The 27,709-nt window shown below is 57.8% G+C and overlaps 1 protein-coding gene across 1 annotated transcript in view; it reads left to right on the top strand.

Annotated features, from left to right (window-relative positions):
- Abcc1 (ATP binding cassette subfamily C member 1) overlaps window positions 1–27,709 on the top strand; it is a 109,787-nt gene that overhangs the window by 51,124 nt on the left and 30,954 nt on the right. The window contains exons 7-14 of the mRNA XM_047532782.1: window positions 440–571; window positions 8,853–9,086; window positions 9,631–9,808; window positions 11,013–11,174; window positions 14,706–14,798; window positions 16,348–16,551; window positions 24,495–24,641; window positions 25,714–25,801. Coding sequence (XP_047388738.1) covers window positions 440–571; window positions 8,853–9,086; window positions 9,631–9,808; window positions 11,013–11,174; window positions 14,706–14,798; window positions 16,348–16,551; window positions 24,495–24,641; window positions 25,714–25,801 — 1,238 coding nt within the window. The remainder of the gene's footprint in view (window positions 1–439; window positions 572–8,852; window positions 9,087–9,630; window positions 9,809–11,012; window positions 11,175–14,705; window positions 14,799–16,347; window positions 16,552–24,494; window positions 24,642–25,713; window positions 25,802–27,709) is intronic.

Here is a 27,709-nt window from a genome sequence, read left to right as displayed (position 1 = left end):
TTGTTTGATACATATGTGTGCAAATGCTCCGAAACCTGAAATTCAAAGCACTTCTGGTCCCAAGCATTTTGGATGAAGGAAGCTCCCCTTGTCTCATAAAACTCGACAGACTCATCCCTTGATGATCACAGTGCTTTGTCATCGCTGCCTTTTAAACTCTAAACTGGAGGTGAACCGGCGTCACCCTGGTGGCTCCTCCTGATTATTCCACGCGTCTCTGTAAGCGAGGCCTTCTTTCCTGGGCAGCCTAACGGAGTTCACTGCAGTTACTGAACGTGTCCTCCCGTCCGTCGATTTGGATTTTGCCAACCGTCAGCTGCCTGGGGTGGCGGGTGGCTGTCACGGGGGTGCAGACCCGGGCCCTGGGGTATGGAATGGGCCCTGCTGCCCGCTGCCCCCACCCACACTCACACTGTCCGCCTTTGTGTCTTGGCCCCAGGTTGATGATCCGGGGCTACCGCCAACCCCTAGAGGCCAGTGACCTCTGGTCCCTGAACAAGGAGGATACGTCCGCTCAAGTTGTGCCTGTGCTGGTGAAGAACTGGAGGAAGGAGTTTGCCAGGTCCCGGAAGTAAGTGTGGCTTCCGACACTCCCAGGGCAGCCAGCCATGCTCTGGGGTGACCCGTCGCCTCCCTCCGCCACTGCGCCTGAACGCGGACTGTGCTGTGGCCCCGTGGCCTCTCAGGGCTTCGCTGTCCTGGGAACATGGCTTCCTTTCCCTGGGCCGCAGTCTGCCCAGTGGGTTAGAGCCTTTTGGGAGCAAAGGCGATTTGGGTGGAAAAGAGAGACAGGGTCTGCCCAGGTGCTGAGTGACTCTTGGTGACATGCAGCAGGGCCCTGTGACTCTCCTGAGTCCGCCTTGGTGTTTCGCCTGCCTCCGAGCATCTGGCACGTTCCTGAATGTTCCTGCTGCTTGGCTGTTTCTGTTCGGCCTGTCCTGCTGACCCCAGGGGGTAGGATGGAACTTGCACCAAAGCTCTGCCTCTGTCTGGCCCTCAGTGGATTGGCAGCGGGTACAAGTGACTGCTGCTTTTGCGGGTGCACTCCCGGCCCTGGGGCTCCGCTGGCGGAGCAGGATGCTGGGAGTCAGGTACGCGCTGAGGTCTTGGCTTTGCAGCACCAGTGCCGGGTGAGGTTAAAACGAAGCGAGGGCAAGAGTGACCGAGGGACTGTTTTAGATGTGGTGGTCAGGGGCCGCCTCGCTGAGAAGGTGACGTTCCAGCAGACTCTTGTCAAAGGAGGAAGCGAGTCTGTGCATATCCAGAAGGGCTCCCCAGGTGGAGGGAGCAACCATGCCAAAGTCCTGAGGCGCCCGTGGAGCAATCAGGGGGCCACATGCTGGAGCAGAGTGAGGGCAGGGTAGGAGGTGTTGGCGATGCTCCTGGGCTTGATTCCAGGGCGGTGAGGAGATGGAGTTTTGCAGGTCGGTGTTGTGACCTGAGCTCTGTCGTACAACACCCCCTCGGGCTGTCCAGGAGGAGGTAGGTTGTAGGAATGAGCTCGGAGGTGGGGCCAGTGGGGGCCCTTCACTCTGGGCCTCCGTTTTGTCCTTGGAGTGTTTCCTGAGCAGGGGAGGTGGATGCCATCTGGTGAGCCGTGCCCTCGTCCTGGGTGCTCTTCGCGTAGTTCCAGATGCCTGAGGAGTGTTTATTCATCGGGGCTGGAGGCACCTGTCCCACCAGAGGGACGTCATGAGAATTGGCGTCCGGGGAGCTGAAGCGGGTTCCCCAGGGGCTGGCTCCTTTGGTATCTGGGACTTTAGGATGCTCAGCTTGGGGAGAGGTCACTTGCTTTGTCCCCAGAAGGATGAGCCAGATCTGGCCCCGCCCCTCCTGAGGATGTGGAGGGGTAGGGACGACGAGTGTCCCCGGACCGGAAGTTCTCGGCATGTGCTGCTGCATCCAGGGATCTTCAGCTGGCCTAGGGGGTTGCAGCCAGACCCAGCCTGGGCTCCCCGGGCTTTGAGGAAGCAGGGAGGGCCTCGTGGGCAGGAGGCTCTGCCTTGGCGTCCTGGCCCCTGGCTGCTCTTGGAGGCCTGGTCAAGCTGCCCGCCCGCCCCAGCCTTGGGCTGGACACCCAGGGCTTTGCTGGCTTGTGTTCCCTGCAGCCCGCGGCCACCCGGAGCTTGAAGCTATTTCGGATGGTGGTTGCTGTTGGCATGGGTGTGAACGGGTTTGGCAGGTTTTGAAAAGAACTTAGACATAGTTACCACTGCCAGCCCTTCCACTCCCAGGCAGGTGCCCAGGAGGGCTGGAGACCTGCGTTCCGAGGCTGCCATTGTGGTAGCTGAGGCCAGAAGCGCAGTGCAAGGTCTCTTCAGAGGTGAGCAGGTGTGAAAGCCGTGGTGCGCTCATAGCACGGGCTCCTGCTAAGTCCAGGAAGGAGCCCTGAGACACAACACAGGCGGGATCTGTGAAGGGAACCGACAGCAAGGACATAGCCGTCCCTCCATGTCTGCAGCGGATTGGTTCCCGGACCCTCCTTGGTGTTCAAGTGTGCAAATAATCTACTGGTGTATCTAATTTAAAAAGGATCTATATGCTCTCCCTAGACTTGAATAAAAATTAAGGAATTTACAGTAAGGTGAGATGTATTTCAGTGTGTGTTACACCAACTAAATCCCAGCTGGCCCCTTTGTGTCGGGAGATCGTGTTGTCTGAGGACGACTGGAAGCCTCCTCACCTCAGAGATGAGATTTTACAAAGCACTGACCAATACTTGGCAAGGTCCGGAGCAAAATACTGTCTTCTCTTGATTTGCATAGTAGTTGCAGTCCTAAAAAAACTGAAGTGTAGTTATCTCCCCTTGTCTGCAGTTTCACTTTCAATGGTTTTGTTTCTATGAGTCAACTATGGTCTGAAAATATTATATCTGAAATTCCAAAAAGAAATAGTGCATAAGTTTTGAAAAGTACACCCTCGTTGCACAGTCTCATTCCTTTGCCTTGGGTGTGAACGATTCCTTTGTCCAGTGTATCCACACTGTATATGCTACCCTCTCTTTAGTCATTTAGTAGCCATCTTGATTATCCGATCGACGGTGCTTGTGTTCAGGTGATCCTTAGGTAGTGGCCTAATGCTGCGTCCCAATGCCTGTGTCATCGACCTCTCACTTCATCTTATCACATAGGCATGTGTCATCTCACTCCATTTCAAGGAAAGAATAGTACAGGAAGATATTTTGAGGGGGAGAGACCACATTCACATAGATTTGATTGCAGCGTATTGCCATTGTTCTGCTTTATTAGACGTTAATCTTTGTACCTGACTTAGTTCAAACTCCATCACACGTATATACCTCCAGTATGCAGCGTTGGGACTGTCGCCGGTTTCGGGCATCCGCTGGGGGAATGGGCTGTATTCCTCACAGGTGAGTGGGGGGACTAGTGCGTATTTAAATAGGCACCCTGCATAGACTTCTGTCTGGAAATGGGGGTAGACAGAGGCAATGCCGGCAGCCTGTGTTTCTGCGTGGATGCCTGATGGAGTAATCGTCCTCCTTTGGGACCGTCTTGCACAGGACAGAAAGGTACAGAAGAACTGGAACCTGGGCCCGGGTCCTTGAGTTCGTAAAACAAGGCCTCTTGAGGACCTGTTTTTCTTTTCTTAATTTTTAAATTTTACTTGTTCTAATCAGTTGTACGTGACAGAATTAGTGCATCTATACGTTTTGATGGGTCGTACATATATAGAGTATAATCTCATTTTTCTGATGATACGTATTTTCAGGAACAAAGCAACAGCTCCATCTTGAGTCATTTACATTTGTTACTCAAGTCCAGCTGAGGTCCAGCCAGGACCACGCGTTCCTTGTGGGACCTCGTGTGGGGGCCTAGAAGCAGGTTGCTGCTCCCACCTCCCCTCCCCACATGGCCTCACTCATGATCGGAGGAGTGAACGCGTGCACGCGGGTGGATGCGGGACTTAGAGGGCGGAGGCCAGACTGAGGGCGCAGGAAACCCGGACGGGGAGGCTGAGCCCCTTTCAGGACCGGGCCTTTGCAGAAACACTAGCCACTGATCTTGTTGGACAAGTGACAAGCCATCAGGAGCGCCTCACAGAGCTCTTTTGTCCCAGCCTGTCCACGACAGAACCCCACAGTCTTTGGTTCTGGAAGGGAGTGTAACACTTTCCAGTGCGCCCATGGTGGGGGTTGTTCTGTCGACGGAAAGGGCTGAAGGAAGCAGAAGCGAACAAAAAAAAATGAAAGAATGGCTTAGTCCTTTTGAAGTGACCCCCCATGCAACGTGGGACATGGAGACAGAACGTCGGGAGAGCCCCTGGAGAGTATTTTCAGGTCCCTCCAGGTGGTCTGGGTCACGCATGACCCTGACTTCTACGGCTTCGGCTTCGTTGCAGCTTGGTGACGTGGACAGACATGAGCGTGAGGGACTCCATTTTAATCTTGCCTGGTTGGCCGGGCTCCACAGGAGCTTGGTCAGGACGGGGCCTCCTGTGGTGTTCCTTCAGCAGGCCCCTGTGTCCCATCCCACCCCAGGCTCTTGCGGCCGGAGGGTGGCACCTTGCTTCTTCCCTCTGCTCCGGCCTTGCTCACTGGCCCTGCCTGGAGCGCCCGTTCCCTCCCCAGCCGCACCTCCTCCCTCCTCAGGGCCGCCTCCTCCAGACAGCCCTGTGGCAGCCCCTCGCACGCAGCTGAGAGCCCCCTTGGCTGTGGGACCTTCCCTGTGCCTGGTGCACAGCAGGTGCCTTGGTGGGCTGCGTCCAGTGAGCCAGGCCGCGTGTCTCCCCGTCCTTGGCTTCCCGCCCGTCTCTGCCTCTGTGCTGGCGGTTTTCTCCTGACTCAGACCTTCCCCGTCCTGCCTGCTGCACTGCTCAGAGGTTCTTCTCCACCTCCCTCCTCTGGGCCTCTTGTTCGCTGGGTACTTTCCTTGGCCCACACAGCCTCCCTGATCCCTTCCGCTGCTCTTGACCCTCCACCAGGCTGGGGCCTCCCTCCTCCGCCTGCCAGAGACCGTCTCCCTGGGCCTCCAGCAGCCCATACCCTGGCCACTGAGGACAGCCCTGGGTTGGGGTGGCCCACGTGACTCTCAGGAAGTGGTGCAGAGCTGGCCAAGTAGGTCTCTGTGGGTAAAAAGAAACTGTACTAAAAACCCTGGCTGGGAACCCAGCTTGGAGGAAGGAAGGACCCCGAGCAGGGGAGATCCTCAGGCTATGACCACACGTGGAAACCAGAAGTAACCAGGACTCATGGCTCTCCTCCCCAAAGACGTCCACCCGCTGGTCCCCAGAACCTGGGAAAAGGTCATGTGGCCCTGCAAGGGTTCCGTAGCTGTGGTTAGGTTAAGAGTTTTGAGAATGCTCTGACCCTCTGGACAGGCTTCCCTCTAAGAGGAAAACGAGATCAGAGAGAGAAGATGCTCACTGCTGGCCCTGGGGGTGGGAGGAGGGAGTCACGAACCAGGAAGTGCATGTGGCTTCTTCATTCAGGGGACAAGCAATGGGTTCTCCTAGAACGTTCAGAAGGAACCACCCCAGGGGCCGACTTCAGATTTCCTACTTCCAGAATCGAGAGATAATTTGTTCATGGAAGAATGTTGCTTTGACTGTTTGGGGAAAAGAGAGCTGGGGTGTATCAGTCAGTATCTATTGCTGTGTAACAAGTTACCCCAAATATAGCAACTTAAAATGACAATGGACACTGGCTCTGTGTTTCCCTGGTCTGGGATCAGGGACCACCTTGACCAGGGGGTTCTGGCCCGAGGGCGCCCAGGAGTGGGTATCCTGCATCAGCAAGGGCTGTGTTCATCTGGAGGCTCGACTGGGGCTTGAGGTACAAGGCCTGCTTCTTGGTTGTGTTCAGTTGGCAAGTTAGTGCTGGCTCTTGGCAAGGTCTCAGCGGGGGCATCTCTCCAGGACTGATGGAGTGTCCTTGGGACATGGCATTGTCCAGGGTGAGTGGCCCAAGCAAGGCAAGATGCTGTTTTGCAACCCTGGTTGCAGTATGCGCCGGCATTCCCACAGCTCGCTGCTCTGAGTGGGAGGGACTCCCCGGGGCACAGGTGCCAGGGGGCGAGAATCACTCAGGCCCCCGCGGGTGAGGGTGACCACGCAGTTGGGCCTACTTTACCCAGGGTTACCACGTCTCTGTGAGGGCTGCCTGGCCCTCAGCTTGTACCTGACAAGCGAGTGGATTGGATCGTGTGATGGTTTATGTTCCCTGCCAACCCCAGCGTGAAGTAACAGTTAATGGTATATAGTGCTGATCGTTCGGCACTTAAAAAATACATTTCAAGCTGGGTGTGGTGTTGCAGCCCTGTAATCCCAGTGACTCAGAAGGCTGAGGTAGGAGGATCACAAGTTCAAGGCCAGCCTGGGTAACTTAGCAAGGCCCCAAGTAGCTTAGTGAGCCTCTGCATCAAGAAAAAAAATAAAAAAGGACGGATGAGGTACAGCTTGGTGGTAGGGCACCCCTGGTTTCAATCCCTAATGCCGCAAGTAAATAGATAAATAAGTAAACAAGTATTACAGATCGTAAGGACTGCAGGTGTTCTTTGGCTTGTAGTGGGATCAGGTCCTAGTAAACCCCTCGTAAGTCTGAGAATGCTGTAGGTCAGACGTGCACGTGACGTGCCCAGCCCAGCAACACCACAGCCTGGCAGCCGGGCGCACCACGAAGGGCTCCTTGTTTCCCCTGGTGACCAGCGGCATGGCTGGCTGGGAGCCTGCTGCCGTGGTCCAGAGAGCACCAGCCCGGGGAGGGATCCGAACTCAGAATCCAAGCGCGATTTCTGTTGCAGACACATGGCTTCTGCCCCGTTGAGACGTTGGCCGTCCACCAGTCTAACTGCCCTTAAGCTAGGGGCCGTCCGTCCTCTTGTGGTGGTAGTTTCATTGAGGTGCAGTTTGTACACCACTGGGCCCGTGCATTGACGAGGTGCAATCCGGTGATCCTTAAGTAGATGGAGAGTTGTGCGACCGTCCCTTCACTCAGTTCTGGAACGTTTTCGTCCTTTCCCAAAAAATGCCTCAGAGCTTAGCTTTCCCCCCAATCTCCCAACAGCCTCGACCCAGTTCCAAGCAGTCCCTTCTCTACTTCCCGTCTTCATAGATTTGCCTGTTCTGGACATTCCACAGAAATGGTATCAGGGTTTCTCCCACTTGGTGTGGTGTTTCCAGAGGGCGTCCATATTATCACATCTGTTGGGGTTCCATTCCTTTTTATGACTGAATAATATTCCACTGCACAGAGATCACACTTTGTGTATCCATTGCTTCAGTAGCTTTTGCATCACTGACCAAGATAACCCAACTGGAACAGCTTAAAGGAGGACACATTCATTTGGGGTTTATAGTTTCAGAGGTCTTAGTACATAGACGGCCAACTCTGTTGCTCTGGGCCTGAGGTGAGACAGCACATTATGGCCAACGGACTGTGGAAGAGAGCTGCTCAGCTCATCGCAGGGCAGGAAGCTGAGAGAGAGAGAGAGAGAGGGAAGGAGCTGTGGGGCAGGTGCACCTTGCAGGGCACGTCCCGGTGCCCCTCCTCCTCCAGTGCCCCTCTGCTCATAGTTCCTGCCCGTCATTCAAGCGAGCGTGGACCGCCTGGCTTCCGCTCTCACCGTCTGAGCATTTCACCTCTGACTATCCCACGTCAGCGCAGGAGCGTTTGGGGACCCCCCATCCAAACCGTCACAGTCCACCTCACGTTCCTGCATTCGCGGGGGTTTTCAGGGGACAGCTCCTGTCAGACCCTGACGTCCACTCACCAGGTGGCAGACTCGGTGTCCCGTCCTTCCAGCCGTCGTGAACATCGCTGCTGCGGACGTCCCCCGGCAGCGTGCGGTGGGCACGTACACAGGAGCGGAAGTGCCGCGTCTCAGGGTGTCTCTGATTTTGCAGGCGCTGCCTAGCTGTTTCCAAGGTGACGACGTCGTCTCCTGTTCCCGCCCGGGCGTGGAGCGCTGACTTCTCCGAACGTTGCACATGCTTTTCTGTGACTTGACTCTGCTTCTGGCCATCTCAGCGGCTGTGACTCTGTGGTTCTGACTTGTGCTTCCCAAGTGACGAGACCGACCCACGTGGCCTGTGCTTGTTGGCCCTCGGGTGCCGCCGTTGGAGACTTCTCTGCGAATCCTCGGTCCTTTGTCAGGCAGGGCGTCTCTTCCTCACTCCTCAGGTTCTGTGCGCGTTCTGGACGCAGGGCCCTTACCGGGTTTCAGGTCTTTTCTCCCGTTCTCTTGGTTCTCCTGGAACTCTCTCCAGAGTCTTTTGAAACACAAAAGTCTTTTCCTGTGACGTCCTGACTACCTGTTTTTCCTCTAACTTTGAAGAGACTGTCCTGTCATCAGTGGGTGGTCTCGACATCCTTGCCTAAGATGAGGCAGCTTCCTGTGGACTCCAGGTTCTGCTGCAGCAATCGCTGTGCCTGTCCCTCACAGGCTGGGGCCCGACATCTGCTGTTCTGTGGTCGGTTCTGAAGCTGGGAAGTGTCAGTCTCACCCTGATTCTCTGGGGCGGTTTTGGCTATTCCAGGTTTGGTCTCTGAGGGGGACCGCGTGGCGTGCGTAAGCCAGTTGGGCCCTTCACGTGTGTTAACTTACTCAGTTTCGCAGGCAGCCTAAGAGGTAGGTTCTGCCTCTGTCCCCATTTTATGGATGAAGCCACGAAGGTCTGGAGAATATAAGCGACCTCCTACAGCCCCACGGCTGGCTGATGGCCAAGCCATCATCGGAACCCGAGTCCCATCCACCGCCCCGGTGTGAAGCTGTCCCTCCGCGAGGACTTGTCTCGGGCTCCGCCCTCCCCGGGGCTGGCGTTCCCTGGCCTTCTCCCCAGGGGCTGGCCTGCATCTCCGTGGACCCCACCAGCGCTTTATCCCTCCTGTGTTGCAGGCAGCCGGTGAGGGTCACGTACTCCTCCACCAAGGACCCCGCCAAGGCCAGGGGCAGCTCCCAGGTGGACGTGAGCGAGGAGGCAGAGGCCCTGATCGTCAAGTCCCCGCAGAAGGAGCGGGACCCCTCCCTGTTCAAGGTGCTGTACAAGACCTTCGGGCCCTACTTCCTCATGAGCTTCTTGTTTAAGGCCATCCACGACCTGATGATGTTCGCCGGCCCCGAGATCTTGAAGTAAGAGCCCTTCCTTCCTCCCTGCTCCCTGGCCTCCGGGCCCACCTCTCCCTTGCTGTGCCACTCGGGCTGTGGGGACCCACACTGTGTCTCTGTCTTCCCCGGCTTTGCTTCGTGCTTTGCTGAATTACTGAGTTAAGGCCCATGGGTTATAAGTAAGAGAAGCTCTCGGAATCCAGGGTGGGGCGGACGCGGGACCTTGAGACCACCGAACGCAGCCAGTCCTGTGAGCACCAGGGCCGGGAAGTCAGGGTGGGCGGCTGCGCCCCTCCTTGGTCTCCCTGAGGCTCAGGGTCCTTCTCGTTCCCTCCTCACCTCTGTCACTTTGTCCTCGACTCGGGTGACTCTCTGGGGGTGAGGCAGAGCAATCGGGGTGAGGACCCCAAGGCTGGGCCGTGTTGGGAGAGGCTGGCCGCCCGTGGAGCCTGCAGCCCGTCGCCGTTGGCGCCACGGGGCTGGCGTGCCCGCCTCACCTGGCTTGGAAGCCACCCTCGCAGCGGGCAGCCCGCTCAGGCCGCTCCCCGCCCTGCCCGCCCCTCGGCAGGCTGCTCATCAGGTTCGTGAACGACGCGCAGGCCCCCGACTGGCAGGGCTACTTCTACACGGTGCTGCTGTTCGTGAGCGCCTGCCTGCAGACGCTGGTGCTGCACCAGTACTTCCACATCTGCTTCGTCAGCGGCATGAGGATCAAGACCGCCGTCATCGGCGCCGTCTACCGCAAGGTGGGAGCCCCTGGGGCCTCCCTGCGCTCCCGCCGCCCCGGGGTCTGCTCCACTTGGGGATTTCCAGCCCTGCTTCTGGAGCTGGGCGGCGAGGGGCCCGAGGTGACCCCGGGGGCGAGGGTGGAGACCACTGGCCATGGTCGCTGGTTTCGAGGGCCACCCCTGGGATGTCCGTGCCCACCTGTCAGCGTGGGTACCCGTGTTGCAGAGGGGGCTGGTGGTCCTGGTGTGGGGTCGCCCAGGCTGCCTCCTGGCTCTCTGGCTGACTCTCCTCTCCCTCCTCCTGAGCTGAGCAGAGGCCGTTTCCTGCATGATGGAGTGCGGAGCCGGCACGTCCAGCTTTGCACCTAGTTAGCTCTGGGTTTTCTGGTGCTGGGGTGGAACCCGGGGCTGGCTGCGTGCTAGACGCTGAGCTACTTCCCCAGCCCCTCGCCGGACCTCAGAGGAACCCAGTCGCCTTCCAGTCCCCTCTTGCTGAGCCTCTGGGGCAAGGCCCCTGCTTGGCCCTCGGCCTGGGAAGGGACAGCTAGGTCTCTGGTGCCCAGCCCTGTCTGCAAACTGGACTCACCTGCGGAGCTTCCTGCCTGCTGCCCAGGCTGTGCCCTGACCAGCAGATCGGGTCCCCTGAGGGAGGAGGGGCAGGGGTTAGCGTTTCACACGCCCTCCGCGCTGCGTGGCAGCCGCGCTCTAGGACCAGTGGCCTGGGCACGCAGCACTGAGCCAGCCTCCCCGGGGACGCTGGGTGACATCGGGTGAAATTCTGGTTGTCACAGTGTGTGTGTGTGTGTGTGGGGGGGTATTTAGTGGTCAGAGGCAAGGGAGGCCCCTAACTGTCCACATCACCCTGGACGGCCACAGGAAGGCTGATTCAGCCCTGGGTGTCAGGAATGCCAATCTGAGGGACTCTGGCCTCCACCTGTGACCTTTGCTGGGGATCGGAGACCAGCGGCCCGAGCCAGGCCCTGGAGCTTGTTAGAAATGCAGAGTCTCGGGCTGCCCAGCCCTGCTGACTCGGAGCGCGTGGCCCTGCTCGCCCCGTGATGTGTGCACACTCGAGTGCGCAGAGCCCGCTCTGGGGGTACGCTGAAGACCTCCAGGTGGGAGCTGACGGGTGCGAGTGTATGTGGCCAGCCCAGGAGCGTCCCCGTCCTGTCCTGCCGGGCGAGCCTCGGCAGCTCCGCCCACCCTCCCTTGTCTTCCGCAGGCCCTGGTGATCACCAACTCGGCCAGGAAGTCCTCCACCGTCGGGGAGATCGTCAACCTCATGTCCGTGGACGCCCAGAGGTTCATGGACCTGGCCACGTACATCAACATGATCTGGTCGGCCCCGCTGCAGGTCGTGCTGGCCCTCTACCTCCTCTGGCTGGTGCGTGTCCTGCGCTGTGCTCTCGGGTGTGGGGTGGCTCCGCGTGGGGAGGGGGTGTCAGAGATGAGTGGCCTCTGCTCACTGGTCTTCATTACTGTTGTTTCGTGGTGTTTTCTGGCCCATGAACCCCTCCTGGACAGTGCTTCTGTCCCGAGTTGTGGGGATTGTGTCCTCGTGGGTGGCCTGGTGCATGCTCACATTCTTCTTGACGGTGTGTGTAATTAACGACCCTGCAACATGCACACCACGTCTCTCCCGCTGTGCTCAAATGTGAACCAGAGTCGCTCATTAGTCCCTAATGGTGTTGGTCAGGACTGTGGATTTCCCAGAAATCCATCTTCACCTAAGCAATTGAAGGAATTTTGGGGGTTAGTCAGACCTGAGAAACCCAGGGATCTGTCTTCAGGCATGGATGGATCCAGGAGCTCAAGCCCTGTTTATGGACTTGCTCAGTGGGACTTCCCCAGGCGGCTTCCATACTCGTACCCTGTTTGCAGAGAGCAGTGCCAGAGAAGAGAAGCCTGCGTTGCTCTGCCTGGTGCTCCCCGGGGCACTCCAGTTGCCTAGTACAGTCCCGTCCCCGTCCCTGGGCCAGTCTGCTGCCCAGGAGGGGTCTCTGGCCGGCCAGCCTGCCGCAGGTGGAGCTCTTGTTGTGGAACATGGGTCTCTCCACGTGGATGGACGGTTCACAGAGTGAAGAGATGCTGAGCAGGCCTGAGCCGCCCCTCTCGTTCCTTCCCACCGGGCCTTGCGGCCCCTCCTTCCACCAGCTGGGGTCTCCTGCCCTCCCTCAGACCCTCCTCCTTTTCCGAATCCCAGCGGCTGCAGTGCAGGATTTATCTCAGGGCGGTGCCAGTTCCTACGCCCCACGTGCGTGGGCTGTGTGTGCGCCTGCGCATACTCCAGTGTGCACACAGCGTCTGACCTGGCTTTGTATCTTGTGGGTTCAGCCCCAGTCGGGCCAGGTGCACAGTAGGGACCTACGATTATCTGTCAATTTGACTTTGATTGACACTTTTCATAGCTATAGAGAGCAGAAGTGAATGAAGTATTGATACTAATGAAACTTAAAAAAAAAATTGGAATTTTCTTTTTCTCGGTGCTGGGGATAGAACTGAGGGTCTCATGCAAGTTGGACCACTGAGCGACATCCCCAACCTCAGAACCCAGAACATAAATCTCTAATGATCCCGGCAGATACCTGGGGGCGTCTCTGTTCCCAGCAGGTGCTCCCACGGGGGTATTTTGGACACCTTCGTGAGAGCCGCCTTCAGGGCTGGCTCACACGGCACAGAGCCCAGCTTCCTGCCGCCGCTCGCTGTAGATGCCGGTTGGCAGCCGGGTCCCATTTGCGCTCCACCTGGTAATTCTGTGCTGTGAGCCCCAATCTCATGAGAGGCTGGTAGCACCCCACACCTGTCGTGATGACAAAAAATGCGTCCAGGTGTTGCCAGGTGTCCTGTAGGACAAATTTATCTCTGCTTGGGGACCATTGCTTGAGACCAAAGTAGAGTTTCTCTTTTTGACATAAACACCGTAGAGGCCCCAGAACAGACTACCTGTATTCAAATTGCGCCTCTTCCATTTCCAGCTCTGTAACCTTGGAAGTATTTTTTAGGGGGGTGGTACTGGGGATTGAACTCGGGGGCCTGCGACCACAGAGCCTATTTTGTATTTTATTTAGAGACAGGATCTCACTGAGTTGCTTAGGGCCTCACTTGTACTGAGTCTGGCTTTGTACTTGTGATCCTCCTGCCTCAGCCTCCCAAGCCTCTGGGATTACAGGCGCGTGCCACCACCCCGCCCAGGTTGGAAGTATTTCTTGATGTCCTCACTTTCTGCATCTTCAAATCAGTGATGACGGTGGTGCCTCTCATCATGGGACTCCCGGGCCTGTTAATTTTATTAATGCAGACTTCGTGGATAGCACGGGCCTGGTATGGAGACGTGCTGGGGCCATTTGACCACTGGTATTTGCTCTCAGACTTGCTGCCTCAGTTATTGGAGGGAGTCACCTTCAACCTGGAGGGCCAAGTAGTTTCTGTGGGCTGAGGTGTGTCCTGCTACCGGGTGGCTCAGCAGCAGCACTTTCCTAGAAGTGGGAGTGGAGGAAGGGGAATACTTTGCTGGGCTAACTAGGCTGCTCTCTTCCTCAAAACCTAAAGGAGAAGCCGGTCCCGCTATCCTGCAGTCCCGGGGTGGTTCAGCTGAGGAAATGCACGCGGGGCTGTTTCCTCAGGGATTTCTGTATTTGCGGAAGCTGGAAGATGTAGATCTGTATTTGGTCTCAGCGGCCGACCCCTTTCCTGAGACGGTTGATCGCAGATGGGGTCAGAGGGCATGTCTGACCTCTATCCACACCTCCCCAGACCAGAAAGCGAGGACACTGACATTTTCCTGACTGGTTTGGGGCAGGACCTCACCTGGACTGATGAGGAGTCTGTGATCTCAGTTATCCCTCCGCGCAGAGCCGCCTGTTGTACGGCTCGAACATCAACACGTTTGACTTGGGACTGCTCTGCAGGTCTTGCTGGGGTGTCAGGAAATACACGACCTGTGCAGCTGTGTTCGGGTCCCCAAGGCCACATCAGGGTCCGTGTATCACTAGGAGAACTCAGGATCAGCCCGTGGTTACAGCCAGGGCTTGAGTTTATTATAGCCCAACAGCAGTGGACACGGGTGCTGAGGGTCGGGTCCAGGGGAGACCAGCCAGCAGTCCTCCCCCAGCCGAGTCCCTAGGATGCCCTTGATTGCCCAGCCGCGGTTAGAGTCAGGTGTGAGGTGCTCCCCAGGGCTCCCACTGGGAGCTGGTCACAGAGGCACGCTCTGGCGCCTGTCAAAGCTCCAGCCTCCCAGGAGGAGAGAGGGTTCACCGAGAGCCGCGTCATGTGTGCGGTGAGCCCCTCTCCTCACTAGTGGTGAAAACCCTCCTGAATCCAGGTTCCTAGACCCCAGCTGCCAGCCGCCAGCCAAACTTGTCAGCAGCCTTCCGAGCAAGATGAGTGGCCAGGCCAGCTGTGTTAACTGCTTTCTGCCCAGTACCTTATTATCTTTTTTAAGTTCTACAATTCTAGCCGGGCGTGGTGGCACATATCTGTGATCCCAGCAGCTCGGGAGGCTGAGGCAGGAGGATCACAAGTTAAAGCCAGCCTCAGCAACTTAGTGAGGCCCTAAGCAACTCAGCGAGACCCTGTCTCTAAATAAAATATAAAAAAGGGCTGAGGATGTGGCTCAGTGGTAAAGTGCCCCTGGGTTCAATCCCTGATAAGGAATGAGGGAGGGAGGGGGAGAAGGAAGCTAGTTCTCCAGTTCTTAACCCAGCCGGCCCGAGGGCTTCAGATGAAATGGCTCGTGGACTTGCACGTTCCTAAAGGTAGGGGAACCCCATAGCTGCAAACGCCAAACACCCATCGTTGGGAAAAGACGACGCCTGCCCAGAGCTCCCTTGGCAGTGTGGGGTGGGCCCCACGCAGCAGGGGTCAGGCCCTTGCCTCCGCGGCTTGCTGAGCGCTGGGCTGTCTGTTTCCTCAGAACCTGGGCCCCTCTATCTTCGCCGGGGTGGCTGTGATGATTCTCATGGTGCCCTTCAACGCAGTGATGGCAATGAAGACCAAGACCTACCAGGTAGGGCGTCTGTCCTAGGCTGGACCTGGCCTGAGGCCTTTCTGCAGGAACATTCGCCAGGCTTGCCCTGCGCGGGCCCTGGGGTCTCAGCCTCACCTGCCCGTGGGGCTCACCTGGGAGCTCTGGCGAATGCGGATGCCTGGGCTGCGTTCCTGGGTTCTGCTTTGCCACAGCCTGGTGTCCAGGTGTATCGGTTTCCCTGGTGGTCCAGCCGGAAGCCCAGGGGAGAGCTCCGAGACAGACCCAGGGGGCCGGTGACCGGCAACCACAGCGTCTGCGGGTCTCCAGGAGTCCTTTCTCCACAGAGCTCCGCGTGCCTTATATTTATGTGTTTACAAGAGTTGAGTCAGAATAACCCTCTACTCTGCCCCTGCTGAGCTCTTGTGCACAGGGCTAAACTTTATTTTTAGAGATAGTTTGTATTTCTTAAGCTTTTAAATACGTGATAATAGTATCTATCTATTATCTATCTATTACTAAATACTATTAATACTAAATTAATACTATTAATACTAAATAGTATTTAGTCAATACTAAATATTTGTATTTAGTACAAATGCAAAAAATAGTTCAAAAAATCATTCAAGGTGCTGGGGAGATACCTGAGTTGGTAGAGGGCTTACCTTGTAAGTACAAGGCCCTGGGTTCGATCCCCAGCACCCAAAAAAAAAAAATAGTTCAAGTGACGTGGATCTGTAGGGATTAAAGGGGGAGGCCCCCTTCTTTTCCCTCTCAGCCACTAGGAATGCATTGAAGCAAAGTGTTCTAGAACTTTCTGTGTGTCTATATGCACACCCGATTGACTGCAGAGTTAGGTTTGGTGTGTGCCTGTGCTTGGGAGATCACCTGGCCACACTGCTGGCCCACCGTGGGATGTGAGCCGAGAGGCCCTGTGGGCTGGGCGGGTGGCCTAGGTGAGGCAGCAGATGTGAGGCCCTTTTGTCCCCGAGGTGTAGGCTTCCCTGAGCGGCTCACCTCTGAAACAGCTGCCTTCCCTGGCATCCGGCCGTGGTGTTGACGGCTCCCCCCTGTGACCCGTATGGTCCTCGTTGGCAATAACAGCCGAGCACTTGTGAGGTGATCAGACCTGATAGGGCAGTGGTCGGAGCTCCGTGGTGGAGCCTGCCTGGCCTCCAAGGCCCTGGGCTGCCCCTCAGCACCGGGAAAGATGATACTAAAAGTTTGTGGCAGCTCTCGGGTGTGGGCAGCCGCTGGTCAGGAGCCATGCCGGCTGGCGCAGAACGTTCAGTATGGTGACAACTGTGGGCTGCCTGAGCAAGAAAGCGGAGAAGGGACGTGGCCCCTCGAGTTTGGAGCAGCAGGGTGGGGCCCACGTCCCGGCTCCGCGGGGCACCCGAGGGACTTTCTGGCCTTTACTCCTGGTTCTAAGTAGAGTGGGCTTCTCTAAAGTCCTTCTGGCGTGAGTGAAGCATGATATGGAGGGTCCTTTGGCGTTATCAGTAGAAGGCCATGTTGAGAGTAGCAGGGAGGCCAGGTCAGGGGCGAGTGGCCTGCCTCGGCGTGCTGCTGACCCCGCTTCTCCGTGAAGGTGGCCCACATGAAGAGCAAGGACAACCGGATCAAGCTGATGAACGAGATCCTCAACGGCATCAAGGTGCTGAAGCTCTACGCCTGGGAGCTGGCCTTCAAGGACAAGGTGATGGCCATCCGGCAGGAGGAGCTGAAGGTGCTGAAGAAGTCTGCCTACCTGGCGGCCGTGGGGACCTTCACCTGGGTCTGCACACCTTTCCTGGTGAGTGGGACCCTGCTTTTCCTGGGTCACGTTGTTTTCTGTTGTTTTTTACACACACGTTTGAAAGGTGGCCTGTTTTCCGTGAGCCTTCTCTGGTCACTCCCTTATAAAGTCTCCGCCCCTCCAGCCCCTCGTATTTTACTCACAGCCCTTTACAGCTTCTGGGCAGCCAGTTAAGGAACCGGTGCCCTCGCTTCCTTCCTCATTCTCTCACAAGAAAAATATTAGCTGAACCGGGCACTGTGGCGCACGCCTACAATCCCAGCAGGTCAGGAGGCTGAGGCAGGAGGATCTCAAGTTCAAAGCCAACCTCAGCAACTCAGCAAGACCCGGTCTCTAGATAAAATACAAAAACAAAAAGGGCTGGAGACTTGGCTCAGTGGTCAAGTGCCACTGGGTTCAATCCCCAGTACCAAAAAAAAAAAAAAAAAGTTGGCTGAACTAAATGGCAAGCTTGCTGCCATGGTTGATCCAACCATGGACCCAGTTCCTTGTCTCATTGTTGCCTGGCCACACACGGGACTGTCGGTGACCCCTGCACCCTGTGCAGAGTGGTGCTGCTGGGCACTCTCTAAAACTTATTTCATTTTCTGTCCCTCTGCACCAGAGTGTCAGCTCCAAGGGCAGGGGTTTTGATGTTGACCTTGACTGCTATGTCCTCGGTGCACCGCAGATGCTTAGCAAATACTCGTTTACTGTAAAAAAAAAAAAAAAAAAAATTCAGATCACACAGAAAGATATAAAACATAAAAGCATACCACTGCACAATTATTACCAAAAATTTCAAAATAGTGCTGATCTTGCTTAAAAATAATTTATGACTAGACGGGTGCAAGATTAGGATGCACAGAATACTTGTAAATAGGTGTTAATGTGGTGGCTACGAATATGCAGCAAAATACAGCATTGTCTTCCCCTCTCTTTTTCCTCTCTGCAGTGTGACAGTTTTCTTTCTTTTCAGAGAAAAGCTTAGAAGTATTAAAATATTTTAATACATTCAAATGGAACACAGTATACATAGTGTTCCGCCTTGGCTCATGCTTGGTTTCGTTTCTTCTTGTGAAGCAGGCTTGTCTCGTGCACGGATACACCAGGGTGGACTGAGCTGCCTCCCACGGCTGGTCATCTGGGTCGGTCCTGGTCCTGGGTCTTTGTGTTTATGATTCATGCCCACTGGGTGTTCTGATGCGTGTGTCTGGGGTACTTCCACCCCCGCCTGGCCGGCTCTAAGAGGAGCTAGCCAACAGCGCGAGCTAGAGGTGTACGGCGTTGGCCCCAAACCTAGAGACCATTGGAGATGGACTGTGGAAATTCCCCTTTAATCCCAGCCGGTCGCAGTTAAGAACAGTAGGGAAGAGCGGAGGACGACGGGGGTTCAGGGCCCTCCGCACTCTAGTGTGTGTGTGTTTTGCCATCTTTGTGTTTTTGACCGCGTCATTATTTTTTGGCAGGGTGGGGAGGGCTGCTGGGGACTGACCCCAGAGCCTGGTGCAAGCCGAGTGTGCCTTCCGCCACTGGGCTATAGGTTCTCTCTCTGCTGCCTAGACTGGACGAGAACTCCTGGGCTGGAGCGAGCCTCCTTCCTCAGCCTCCAGTCGCTGGGCTGACGGTGTTCTCCCGACACCCAGCATCAGGTTTTCTTTCACTGTTGTGTTCCTTCTGAGTCGTGTGGCCGGGGTTCGAGGTGCACCACAGAGTCTACCTGTTGCAGACCCAAAATACCTTGAGAGCCGGGTGTGGTGGTGCACGCCTATAATCCCAGCGACAGGGCGCTGAGGCAGGAGGCTGGCAGGTTCGAGGCCAGCCTCAGCACCTTGGTGAGACCCCGTCTCCAGATTAAATAAATAAAAAGGGCTGGGGATGTGGCTCTGTGGTAAAGCACCCTGGGTTCAATCTCCAGTGCTGCGCGCGCGTGTGTGTGTGTGTGTGTGTTTGGAGAAAACACACAGCATCTGTGCTAAACACACAGACGTCATCCTGTCATGCCCCCTGAAGGGAGCAGTACCACGCAGTTGGCCCAGCGTTTACCCGGCGTTAGCCATGTGCTGCGAGCAGTCTAGAGATCCAGGTTTACAGCTTGCAGGGGGCTGTGGTCGGTCATGTGCAGACACTGGGCCCTTCTGCCCAAGCCCCTGGAGCACCCTTGGACCTCAGTACCTGTGGGGGATCCTGAGCCAATCGCTTGTCGCCAGGGGCGGCCGTGTGTGATCTCCAGGAGTTCCTGTGACCCGGAAGCACACGTTTCTCTGACGCGGAGGCTTTTCCGTTAGGGTTTGCGTTCTGACGATGGCTTTCGTAGGCTCACCTTGGCTCGCCCTGAGTCTGGAGCCCAGGACAGCTGGAGGGGGCGGGGGTGGGGCGAGCGCGAACTTGCGCCATTTCAGAGTGGCCCAGGGGTCGTTGGAGCACAGCTTGCCCAGCTGGATTCTGGAGGTCTGGGCAGGGCTCCACGTCTGCACGCTGACCTCCCGGTGCTGCTGTGCTGCTGGTCTGTCTGGCCTGTGCCCCCACCCGCTGGAGTCCCCTCCCTCTGAGCGTGTGGCCTGTGGACTGGCAGGCAGTGTCCGCATTGCCCGGCTTCTGGAAGCGCAGGCCAATGGAGACAGTCTGGATTTTAGGAAGCGCTGAGGCTGGTTTGTGTCACATGAAGTTTTGAGAGACACTGGCCAAAACTTCTCCTTAAAGGGCCAGCTGGTGACTGATGCAGGCCTTCTGGGCCACAGGGTCTCTGTCACTAACGCTCCTCCCTCTCGGGACTGCAGGAGCAGCCACCAGCGAGACGGAGGCAGTGCTGACCTGCATACGTGTGTCAGTGCACATTTACATAACTCACCTGCGTCCTGAAGGATCATCTCGACTCCCTAACCACTTAAGATGTGGACTCTGTTCTGAGTTCTGACCCGTCTGAACGGGTCTGGGCCTGGCTGTCTTCTCCAGGTCTGCACATCTGCCACATCTTCCCTCAGCTCACGCTGGGACCTGAAGCCGGGCCTGCCACCTCCCTGGCCCCGTGTCTTCACGGGAACATGGATGGGTTACATCACAGGACGCCAGACACAGAGCCACGTCCCTCCCTCCCACGCTCGAAGCAGATGTCCAGCCAGGTTATGATCAGCAGCCCTCCCTGTGCCTGTGGCCAGTGGATTGGAACTGGCACAAGTCTCTGGTCTCCATGTCCCTGAGGTCCCTCAGCCCTGGGCTGGGGGTGTGCTGTTGGCTCTTCTCACATCTCCGTGCTTCAGACTTGCCCCGGCGGGAGCGAGACGGGCAGAGGGATCGCTCTGTGATTTAAGTGACGTCACACTGGGTCCTCGTTACAGGGGGAGTTCATTTTATCATTTTTCCTTAAACTATTAACGGTCTCTGCATTCGGTGTAACGGAGGTGCTCTTTGGTGTACGTGGTAGATTTCCTATTACTATTCCGTGGCGCGGGGATGAACCAGGGCTCTCCCTGGCTAGACCAGTGCCCCAGCGAGCTCTGCCCAGGCGCATCTGATTCAAACAACAGGAAGTGATGTGCTCTGGTGGCGAACACCCCAGGCCATTCCAGATGGCCTGCAGCAGAGCGCCCTGGACACTGGGCGCAGATCTCTCTGTTTCCTGTGCTCTGTAGAAGGTCAGCCGCGTCCCAGCCCCCACCCACCGGGTGTCAAGTAGTCCCTACCCCACACTCTCCAGTTGTGACCATCAGAAGTGTCTCCAGACATCGGCCAGAGGTCCCTGGCCAAGGCCCCGGCCCGCCTTGCTGTCTGCCCACACCGGGTTCTCTTGTGCGTCTCTGGAGTCGGTAGCAGTGGGCGTGTGCGATACGTGGGGCCATGTGTCTTTTATTTCCTTTTACGCTCTGCAGATCATACAGAAGGTCAGTGCTGCTCGAGTGGCCTGAGAGGCAAAGGTCTGAGGCCACGGGAGGTGACGGCCCTCCTGGGTGGGGGTTCTCACAGCCCTCGGCTCTGTGCACAGCTCCTTCACAAAGCTGCGATTTCCAGGATGTCGCCGGAACGCATGCCGGCCTCTGTCGTTTCCTGGCCTGGTCCGGTCCTCCTCGGGAAGCCAGGGCAGAGACGGACGCTGGAGAGCCCAGTGGCTGCCCTTGGCCCCCTTGACTGCCTCTCAGTTTCAGGGGGGTTGGAGCAGGGTGGAGGCCCCAGGCTTCCAGGGACAGAGGTCATGCAGCCGCTTGGGGAGGAAGGAGCAGATGGGCCTGGTGTCAGCTGCAGACCAGGCCCTGGCGGCGGCTCCGGGCCTCGGACTACATCAGGGTGAGGTATGTGGCCGCGTTCCCTTGGCAGGTGTCCACCTGTTCTTTCCACTGGCGGATTCCTGTGCTTCGAGGGTGGTGCCGTGTTTACCCAGCAGTGGGTGTGACGGAAGCCAGGGCCTGGGAGATGGGAGCCGCTGGGGGTGCCAGCCGATGGGCGGACGGGACCGCTGCCCCGGAAGGCAGAGCCTGGCCTCTCTCACGACCACCTCGCGCACTTCCAAAAATGCGTTGGCTCAGTGCCGTGTGAGCCCCCGCCTCCTACCTGCCTGATTCCTCCAGCGGGATCCTCATCTTTCCACGGGGTGCTCATCTGACATGCAGGCTCCTGTCTGCAGAGCGGATGGCGCACCCTCAGTAAACGCTCAGAGCAGCCAAGGAGTGACGGAAGTAAACTCTGTTCAACGGGAACCGTCTTGTGTGGGACGGAAACCTGACTCGGATCAGCTAGCGCAAGAAAGGGGGGTTTGGAGAGACACAGAACCAAAAAGTCTGGGCAAGTACTTCAGAGCATGACTGGGGTTGCAGGCATGGCTGGATCTAGAGGCTTCCGAGATGATGTTGGGGAAACTCACCGTCTCAGCTCTGCTTTCTCCTTGGTGGTTTCTTTGCACCTCAGCGACCCCTACAAGCAGAGAGCTGCTGCTCCCCACTTTTTAAAAATTATTTTATTTTATTCATTTATTTATTATTACTTTTTACTGTGGTGCTGAGTGTTGAACCCAGTGCCTCACGTGCTCAGCAAGCACTCTACCACTGGCCACAACCCCATTCTCCCCACTTTTTTGACAGGATCTCACTGTGCTGCCCAGGCTGGTCTTAACCCCTTGTAAGACCTACTGAGAAATGGCAGTTTTGAGTCTGAGTGGTAGGGAAGGCTCGCCGTTGTAAATAGAATGGTCAGAGACAGAGATCACAGAGGGAGTAACGTTCAGACAGAAGTGAAGGGCCAATCCGTGCAAAGGCCCTGGGGCAGGGCTGTGGCCACCTCTGTAGGTGGAATAACCACAGGAGCTAGCCTGAGGGTGGGCGAGGGGGAGTGTGACCGGAGAGTGGAGCGGGTCAGCCAGGTTGGAGAAGAGCCTTTGAATCAGGTGGACCCTGGGACTCAAGTGGAGACTTTGACATTTATACTAAGTAAAATAAGTTGGCTTTGGAGAGGTTTTTTTCCTTTTTCCAATTGAGAGAGAATTCACCATGGTACGATTCATTGGTTATTCACATAACTCTCCTTGCGCATCCAGGGCCTTTCTGTCACCCGAGGGAATCCTGGGCTCGACAGCAGGGGCACCCCATTCCCGTCCTCTCCGCTCCCTGTCTTTCACCAGGTGTCCTCCTGTCTCTGGCCATCGCCTAGCACGATGGTTTCAGGCCACGTCCAGCTGGTGGCGTGAATATGAACCGCCTCGCTGGCCTGGCCATGAGCTCAGGGCGGGAGCACTTGCCCGGCGTGTGCAAGGCCCTGGGTCCAACCCAGCACCAGAAAAAGCTGTGCAGAGCCCCTGCCTGCTTGTGGCTGAATCACATCCTACCGCATGGCTCCGTTTAGAGGGTGTCGGTGAGGGATGTCAAGGGGGAGAGGAACGGGAGGTTGCTCTGCGAGGACAGCTGGCACGCGGGAGCTGCGAGCTGCCTGACCGGATAACCGTGGCGTACTGTGTGCTTTTTTCAAAAAGCTGGAAGAACGGATTTGGAGTGTTCTCCATAAAGAAGGGGTAAATGTTACGGAGACAGATAGTTCGACCTGACTTAAGCAGGACGCGGTGTAGACAGGTACCCCAGCATTCCACAGTACCCCAATCATATGTATGATTTTTACATTTGTGCACATCAGTTAAATAATTTTTTTAAATATTAAGAAGAAGAAGCACAGTACCCTGGGTCAGCTGCCAGTATGTCAGGGCTGCTCAGATGTGGCCGTCCCGGGGACCACAGGTCAGTGGCCTTCAGAGCTCTGCCCCTCCTGTGGGCCTCTGCTCGGCTGCACTGGCTTGTCAGAGCCACGGGAAGGAGACCAGCTCTGCTTGCCGTGGTGGGTCTTTGGAAGGAGGGCCTGAGGAGTTCGCACCGGGGCCTCTGCTCGGGGGCTGGTCTTGCTCCCAGCCATCCTTGAAGGCCTGTCCTGAGCCCCATTTCATAGACGGGAAAGCAGAGTCTCGCTCAGAGAGGTGGAGCAAGACGCCCAGCACCACACAGCCGAGCCGTGGCAAATATGTGGCTTTAGTCTTTGAGGTCCGCAGAACCGCGAGGCAGAGGGCTGACCGTGGACAAGGCCCGGGCTCAGCGTGCCTCTGCCCACCTCCTGGTGGTCGGCCCCGAGCTCCCAGTTCACCTCCCCCAGGGAAGGCCGTTGAGGGCTGCAGGATCATGGCTGAACTGGGGACGGAGGTTGTTGTCCACTGCTGGGGTCTGGCATTTGCCAGATTGCTCATGACACAGTCCTGGGAGAGCACGCAGGTCCTGCTGCCTCGTCCCGTGCCACCTGGTGCTGCCCTGGTCCCAGCAGTGAGGAAGGGATCCACCAATCCAAACCCATCAGGCTCCCTGCTCCCAGGACGAGCCGCCTCACGGGCCTGTTCAGTCCCTCCCGCCACCTGGCAGGGCAGGGGGGGTTTGGGGTGCCATGCTCCCATCTCAGCCAGCCCAGATCCAGGTGGTCTCTGTGTGCCGGTGGGCACCAGCCAGGCACAGGTGAGTGTCTCAGTGGGAACAGGAAGGGCTTCCCCAGGACCCGGCCTGGGCTGTGTGTATGGAAAGCAATCTTTTTGTCAGGGTCCTGGGACAGGAAATAAACTTAAGATTGTTGTGTTAGTTGCTTTGCTGTGACCCAAACACGCAACAGGAACCACTTAGAGGAGGGGAAGTTCAGTGGGCTCGTGGATTCAGGGCTCTGAGGCCATAGCTGGCTGGCTCCTTCGCTCTGCGCCTGAGGTGAGGCTGATCAGGGACCAGTACAGGAGAGCTGCTCAGCTCAGGAGTCAGGGAGCACCTGGACGAGGGGCGGGGCTGCAGGCAGATGCACCCTGCCAGGCGTCAGTGCCCACCTCAGCCCCGCCCACCTGCCCAAGACCCTGCCCACCTGCCCAAGACCCCGCCCACCTGCCAGTCCTTTCCAGCAGCACCGCCTGATGGGCTTCCCCCTCTCACAGTCCAGTCCTCTCCTCTGAGGTTGCCGCACTAACAATACAGGGAGTCGGGGGCTCCTCCTATCTGAATCTCATAGTCGTCTTGAGGGTCCCTCAGCCCCAGGGACTGGTCTGGGCACTGAGGACACATTTGGGCACAAGACAGTTCCTTCAAGGAGTTGGCCTTTCAGCGTCGGGGACGCTGACTCTGAAGTTGCCATACGAGGTAGGACAGGTGCCCTGCGGTGCAGCCCGTGTCAGGTGGAGCCCAGTGGGTCAGGGTGGACGCTGGCTCTCAGAGGCTGATGGGGTCAACCAGACTGCCCTGGCGGGGTCCAGGCGGCTTCAGGTGGGGGAGCTGCAGGCCAAGGCCGGGTCGGGGAGAGGCAGCACGCTGACCCGTCACTGGCTGTCGGTCCTCGGAGGGTGGCGTGAGCCCCTGCCTGTGCCAGGTCTGCCCGCGTGGCCACCCCCTGCAGCACGGCCGTGGCTGCCGGGGAGGGCCTGCCTTGTGTGGCCGTGGCGTCTCCTGCTCAGCACTGGACCCTGCTTGCAGGTGGCCCTGTCGACCTTTGCTGTCTACGTGACGGTGGACAAGAGCAACGTCCTGGACGCCCAGAAAGCCTTCGTGTCCCTGGCGCTGTTCAACATCCTCCGCTTCCCTCTGAACATCCTCCCCATGGTGATCAGCAGCATCGTGCAGGTACCGGAGGGGGGGGGCACAGCCAGGGGCGCGTGGGCCCCGGGGCTCCAGGAGGCCCAGGCGAGAACCGTCCCCGCTGCAGTCAGGCCCCAAAGAAAAGAAGACCTTACACCTCTCACGGGAGCCCTGGTGCCAGCGTCTGAAACAGATCTAAACGCGAGGCTTTCCCGGGCCCGGGAAGGGACTTCTGGAATGTTCCGTCCCCTCCCGATCCATCCGTCCTAGCCTGTTTTTTTCTGAACTGCGGCTGTGGACCCCCTTAATAGATGTGACCAGTCCGATAGACCTTGACCCCTCCAGCCCGCCAACCTGGCCTCGTAGGATCCCCCCACCCCTGGCTTCCATGGCGGCTCCCTGGACAGAGGAGACCCTCCTGTAGCCCCTCCACCCGCCTCTCCTGAGCTTTGTGCAAATCCACTTAAATTCCATTTCCAGCCACACAGACGCTTCACCCTGAAGATCCGGTCGTACGGATCTGGTTGTAGGCTTTGCCAGCATCGGGAAACCCTTCCTATGAGGAAGAGTGTCGAGGACCGGTGTCCCCATCCCCAGGGCCCAGCGCCTGCGTTGCTGCTCCCTGGCCTCCTCTGACCCCTTCTCCCTCCGCCCGCCTGTTTCCTGCTGTCTTGGCTGGAGGATTTTCAAGCAGGTCTCAGGACCTCTGGGCCCTTCGCCCGTAGGTACTCCAGCCTGCTTCTTACGTCGTCTTGACACATCGTCATGCCAACACAGTCCCCAGTCATTTCTTAAAATAACCTGGGTCCTGCTGGAGGTCGCAGGGGCACTGGGTGCCCTCTGCCCCCGGCCTGTCAGAGTTGGGCCTCCTGCCTCAGCATGTCACTTCCTGGAGCCCCTTTTTTCCTCGGGCCGCCCCTCACTGCGTCCTTCCTCCTTTCTGCCTTTTGCGGGCTCTTGAAACAAGGAGAGACGCCGTTTCTGCTCTGCAGGGACCTGGAGGGAGGAGGAGGATGTGAGCTGTCCCCACCCAGGGGAGCCACTGAAATCCAGTTGCCTATGTTGTGCAAAAGTGCTTTTTGAAAATAACGATGCCCCATAATTGCTTCCCACCCAGGCGAGCGTCTCCCTCAAACGCCTGAGGATCTTCCTCTCCCACGAGGAGCTGGAGCCCGGCAGTATCCAGCGGAGGCCCGTCAAGGACGGTGCGTGCCCTGGGTCCCCGCGCGGCTCCCCGACTGGCTCCTCCGGGGCTGCCCTTGGCTTCGGCTCTGCAGCACTAGGGCCAGAGACGGGGAGCCAGCCCCCAGAACTCCCCAGGGCCCCTGGAACTCCCGGGGCCTCTCTTACCTCCCCGCCCCAGGCCCTTGAACGTGCACTGTGGCCCCCCGGGGAGGTGGCCGCTGGGTCACTACCCCTTTCCCTGAGGCCAGGTTCCAGGGCCCAGGGCCGGATTCTGTTCTGGGTGGATGGACAGGCGAAACTGCAGTCTGGCCCCGCTCGACCCCCGCCAGCTGTGTCCGCCTGGGCCTGAGCCTCCGGCTCCTCATCTGGACGAAGGGGTGGGGGGCCCTTCCTCTGGCAGGGCGAGTCACTGGTGGGCTCGCTTGTTTTGTGGACGGTGACTAAATCACACTCTCCCACCGGTGCCCGTGAGCAGGGGTCCTGTATGTTGCCTCTGTGGGAACTCAGTGTTGTCCTGGTGGCAGCAGCCGCAGTGACCACCATCACTTCTGTGATGTCCCCGCCGTGCACGGTCATCCCCCAGGGCGCCAGCATGCTGACCGACCTGGCGCTTGGCGCTGCGCACTGAGAGGGGCCAGTGGGACTCCCAGCTCACAGATGAGGAAACTCGCTTGAGTAATTAGATGGTTCAGTGAACGAGGAAGTCCGAACCCACAGCCCGGCCGGTTGGTGGAGTCTGTGCTCCCAGCCTGGGTCAGGTCACCTTCCGAGATTTATGAGCAGCTACCACCCGCCAAGGTTCCTGTGCATTCCCTCCTGCAGCCCTCGGGTTGATTCCTTTGTCAATCAACCCTATTGACAGAAGGAAAGAGGCACAGAGAAGTTAAGTAACTTGCCTGTGACTGTCCAGCATTCAAAGTCCCACTGTCTGGCTCCAGAGCCCAGTAAATGCAGTTGTAGGACCAAATGTGTGTAGACACTGGTCATCATGGGTGGGCAGTGCCTGGTGCCTAGTAGGCCTTCAGATGTCTTCAGTGACATATAAAACCCCTGACACGGCAGCTGTAGAAGGTGCCACACAAGCCAGCATGGTGGTCGTCCCTCCTCTGGTGCCAGTGGAGACGTGATCCCTGCGTCTGGGCCCCCCGGGCGCAGGCTTCTCCTCTGGGCGTGGTGACGTGGGGCCTGGAGGAGTGTCGTTGTTGAGGACCGTCTCGGGGACCGTGGTGCCAGCCCGTGCCTGCCACGCCCACTCCATCTGGTAGCTTCCACCTGGTCTGACAACCGACAGTGTCTCCAGCGGTTGTCTGATCACCCTGGGGGGCACGGTGGCCCCTGCAGAGAGCCGCGCCCAGGGGTGCTGGCACCTGCTCCCTGCACCTGAGGACGGGCGCCTTCCGGGAGGTTCTCTGCAAAACGTGCACCTTAACCTGACGCCCAGGGGGCCTCTCGCGCTGAAGTTCTCAGCTGCCAGGGTCAGGGCCCCGGCCCGCCAGCCCCCTGCTCCCTGGGGTGTGTGCCCACTCTCGTGAGCCCGAACGGCCCCCCGGGCAGCCCAGGCGCCGGGTCCCAGGGTCCTCAGCAGATCCTGACCGCAGTGGCTTCCGGCTGGGAAGTGGGCTTGAGTGGCATTCAGAGGCCCTGGGCTCCACCCCAGAACCACCCAGAGGCGAGGAGGAAACCCAGCAGCTCCCTCTGGGCTGGGGAGGTTGGCTGGGTTGGCCAGTGGCTTCCTCTTGCCACAGGCGTGTTTCTTGATGTGGGGAGTTAATTCTCCATTTGACAACTTACAGAGAGACGCCCCTGGTAGCTCCAGAGGTTTCCAGGTGGCTCCAGGGTGACAGTGAACCGAGAGCAGGGAAGGGAACCTGATGGGGAGTCGAGTCTGGGGCTCCCCGGGGGCCAGGTCAGCTGGGCTCCGTCCACCC

Source organism: Sciurus carolinensis, chromosome 18 (assembly GCF_902686445.1).
Source record: "Sciurus carolinensis chromosome 18, mSciCar1.2, whole genome shotgun sequence".
Taxonomy (NCBI): Eukaryota; Metazoa; Chordata; class Mammalia; order Rodentia; family Sciuridae; genus Sciurus; species Sciurus carolinensis.
Note: the sequence above shows the minus strand (reverse complement) of the source record. Positions and strands in the feature narration are given on the sequence as shown.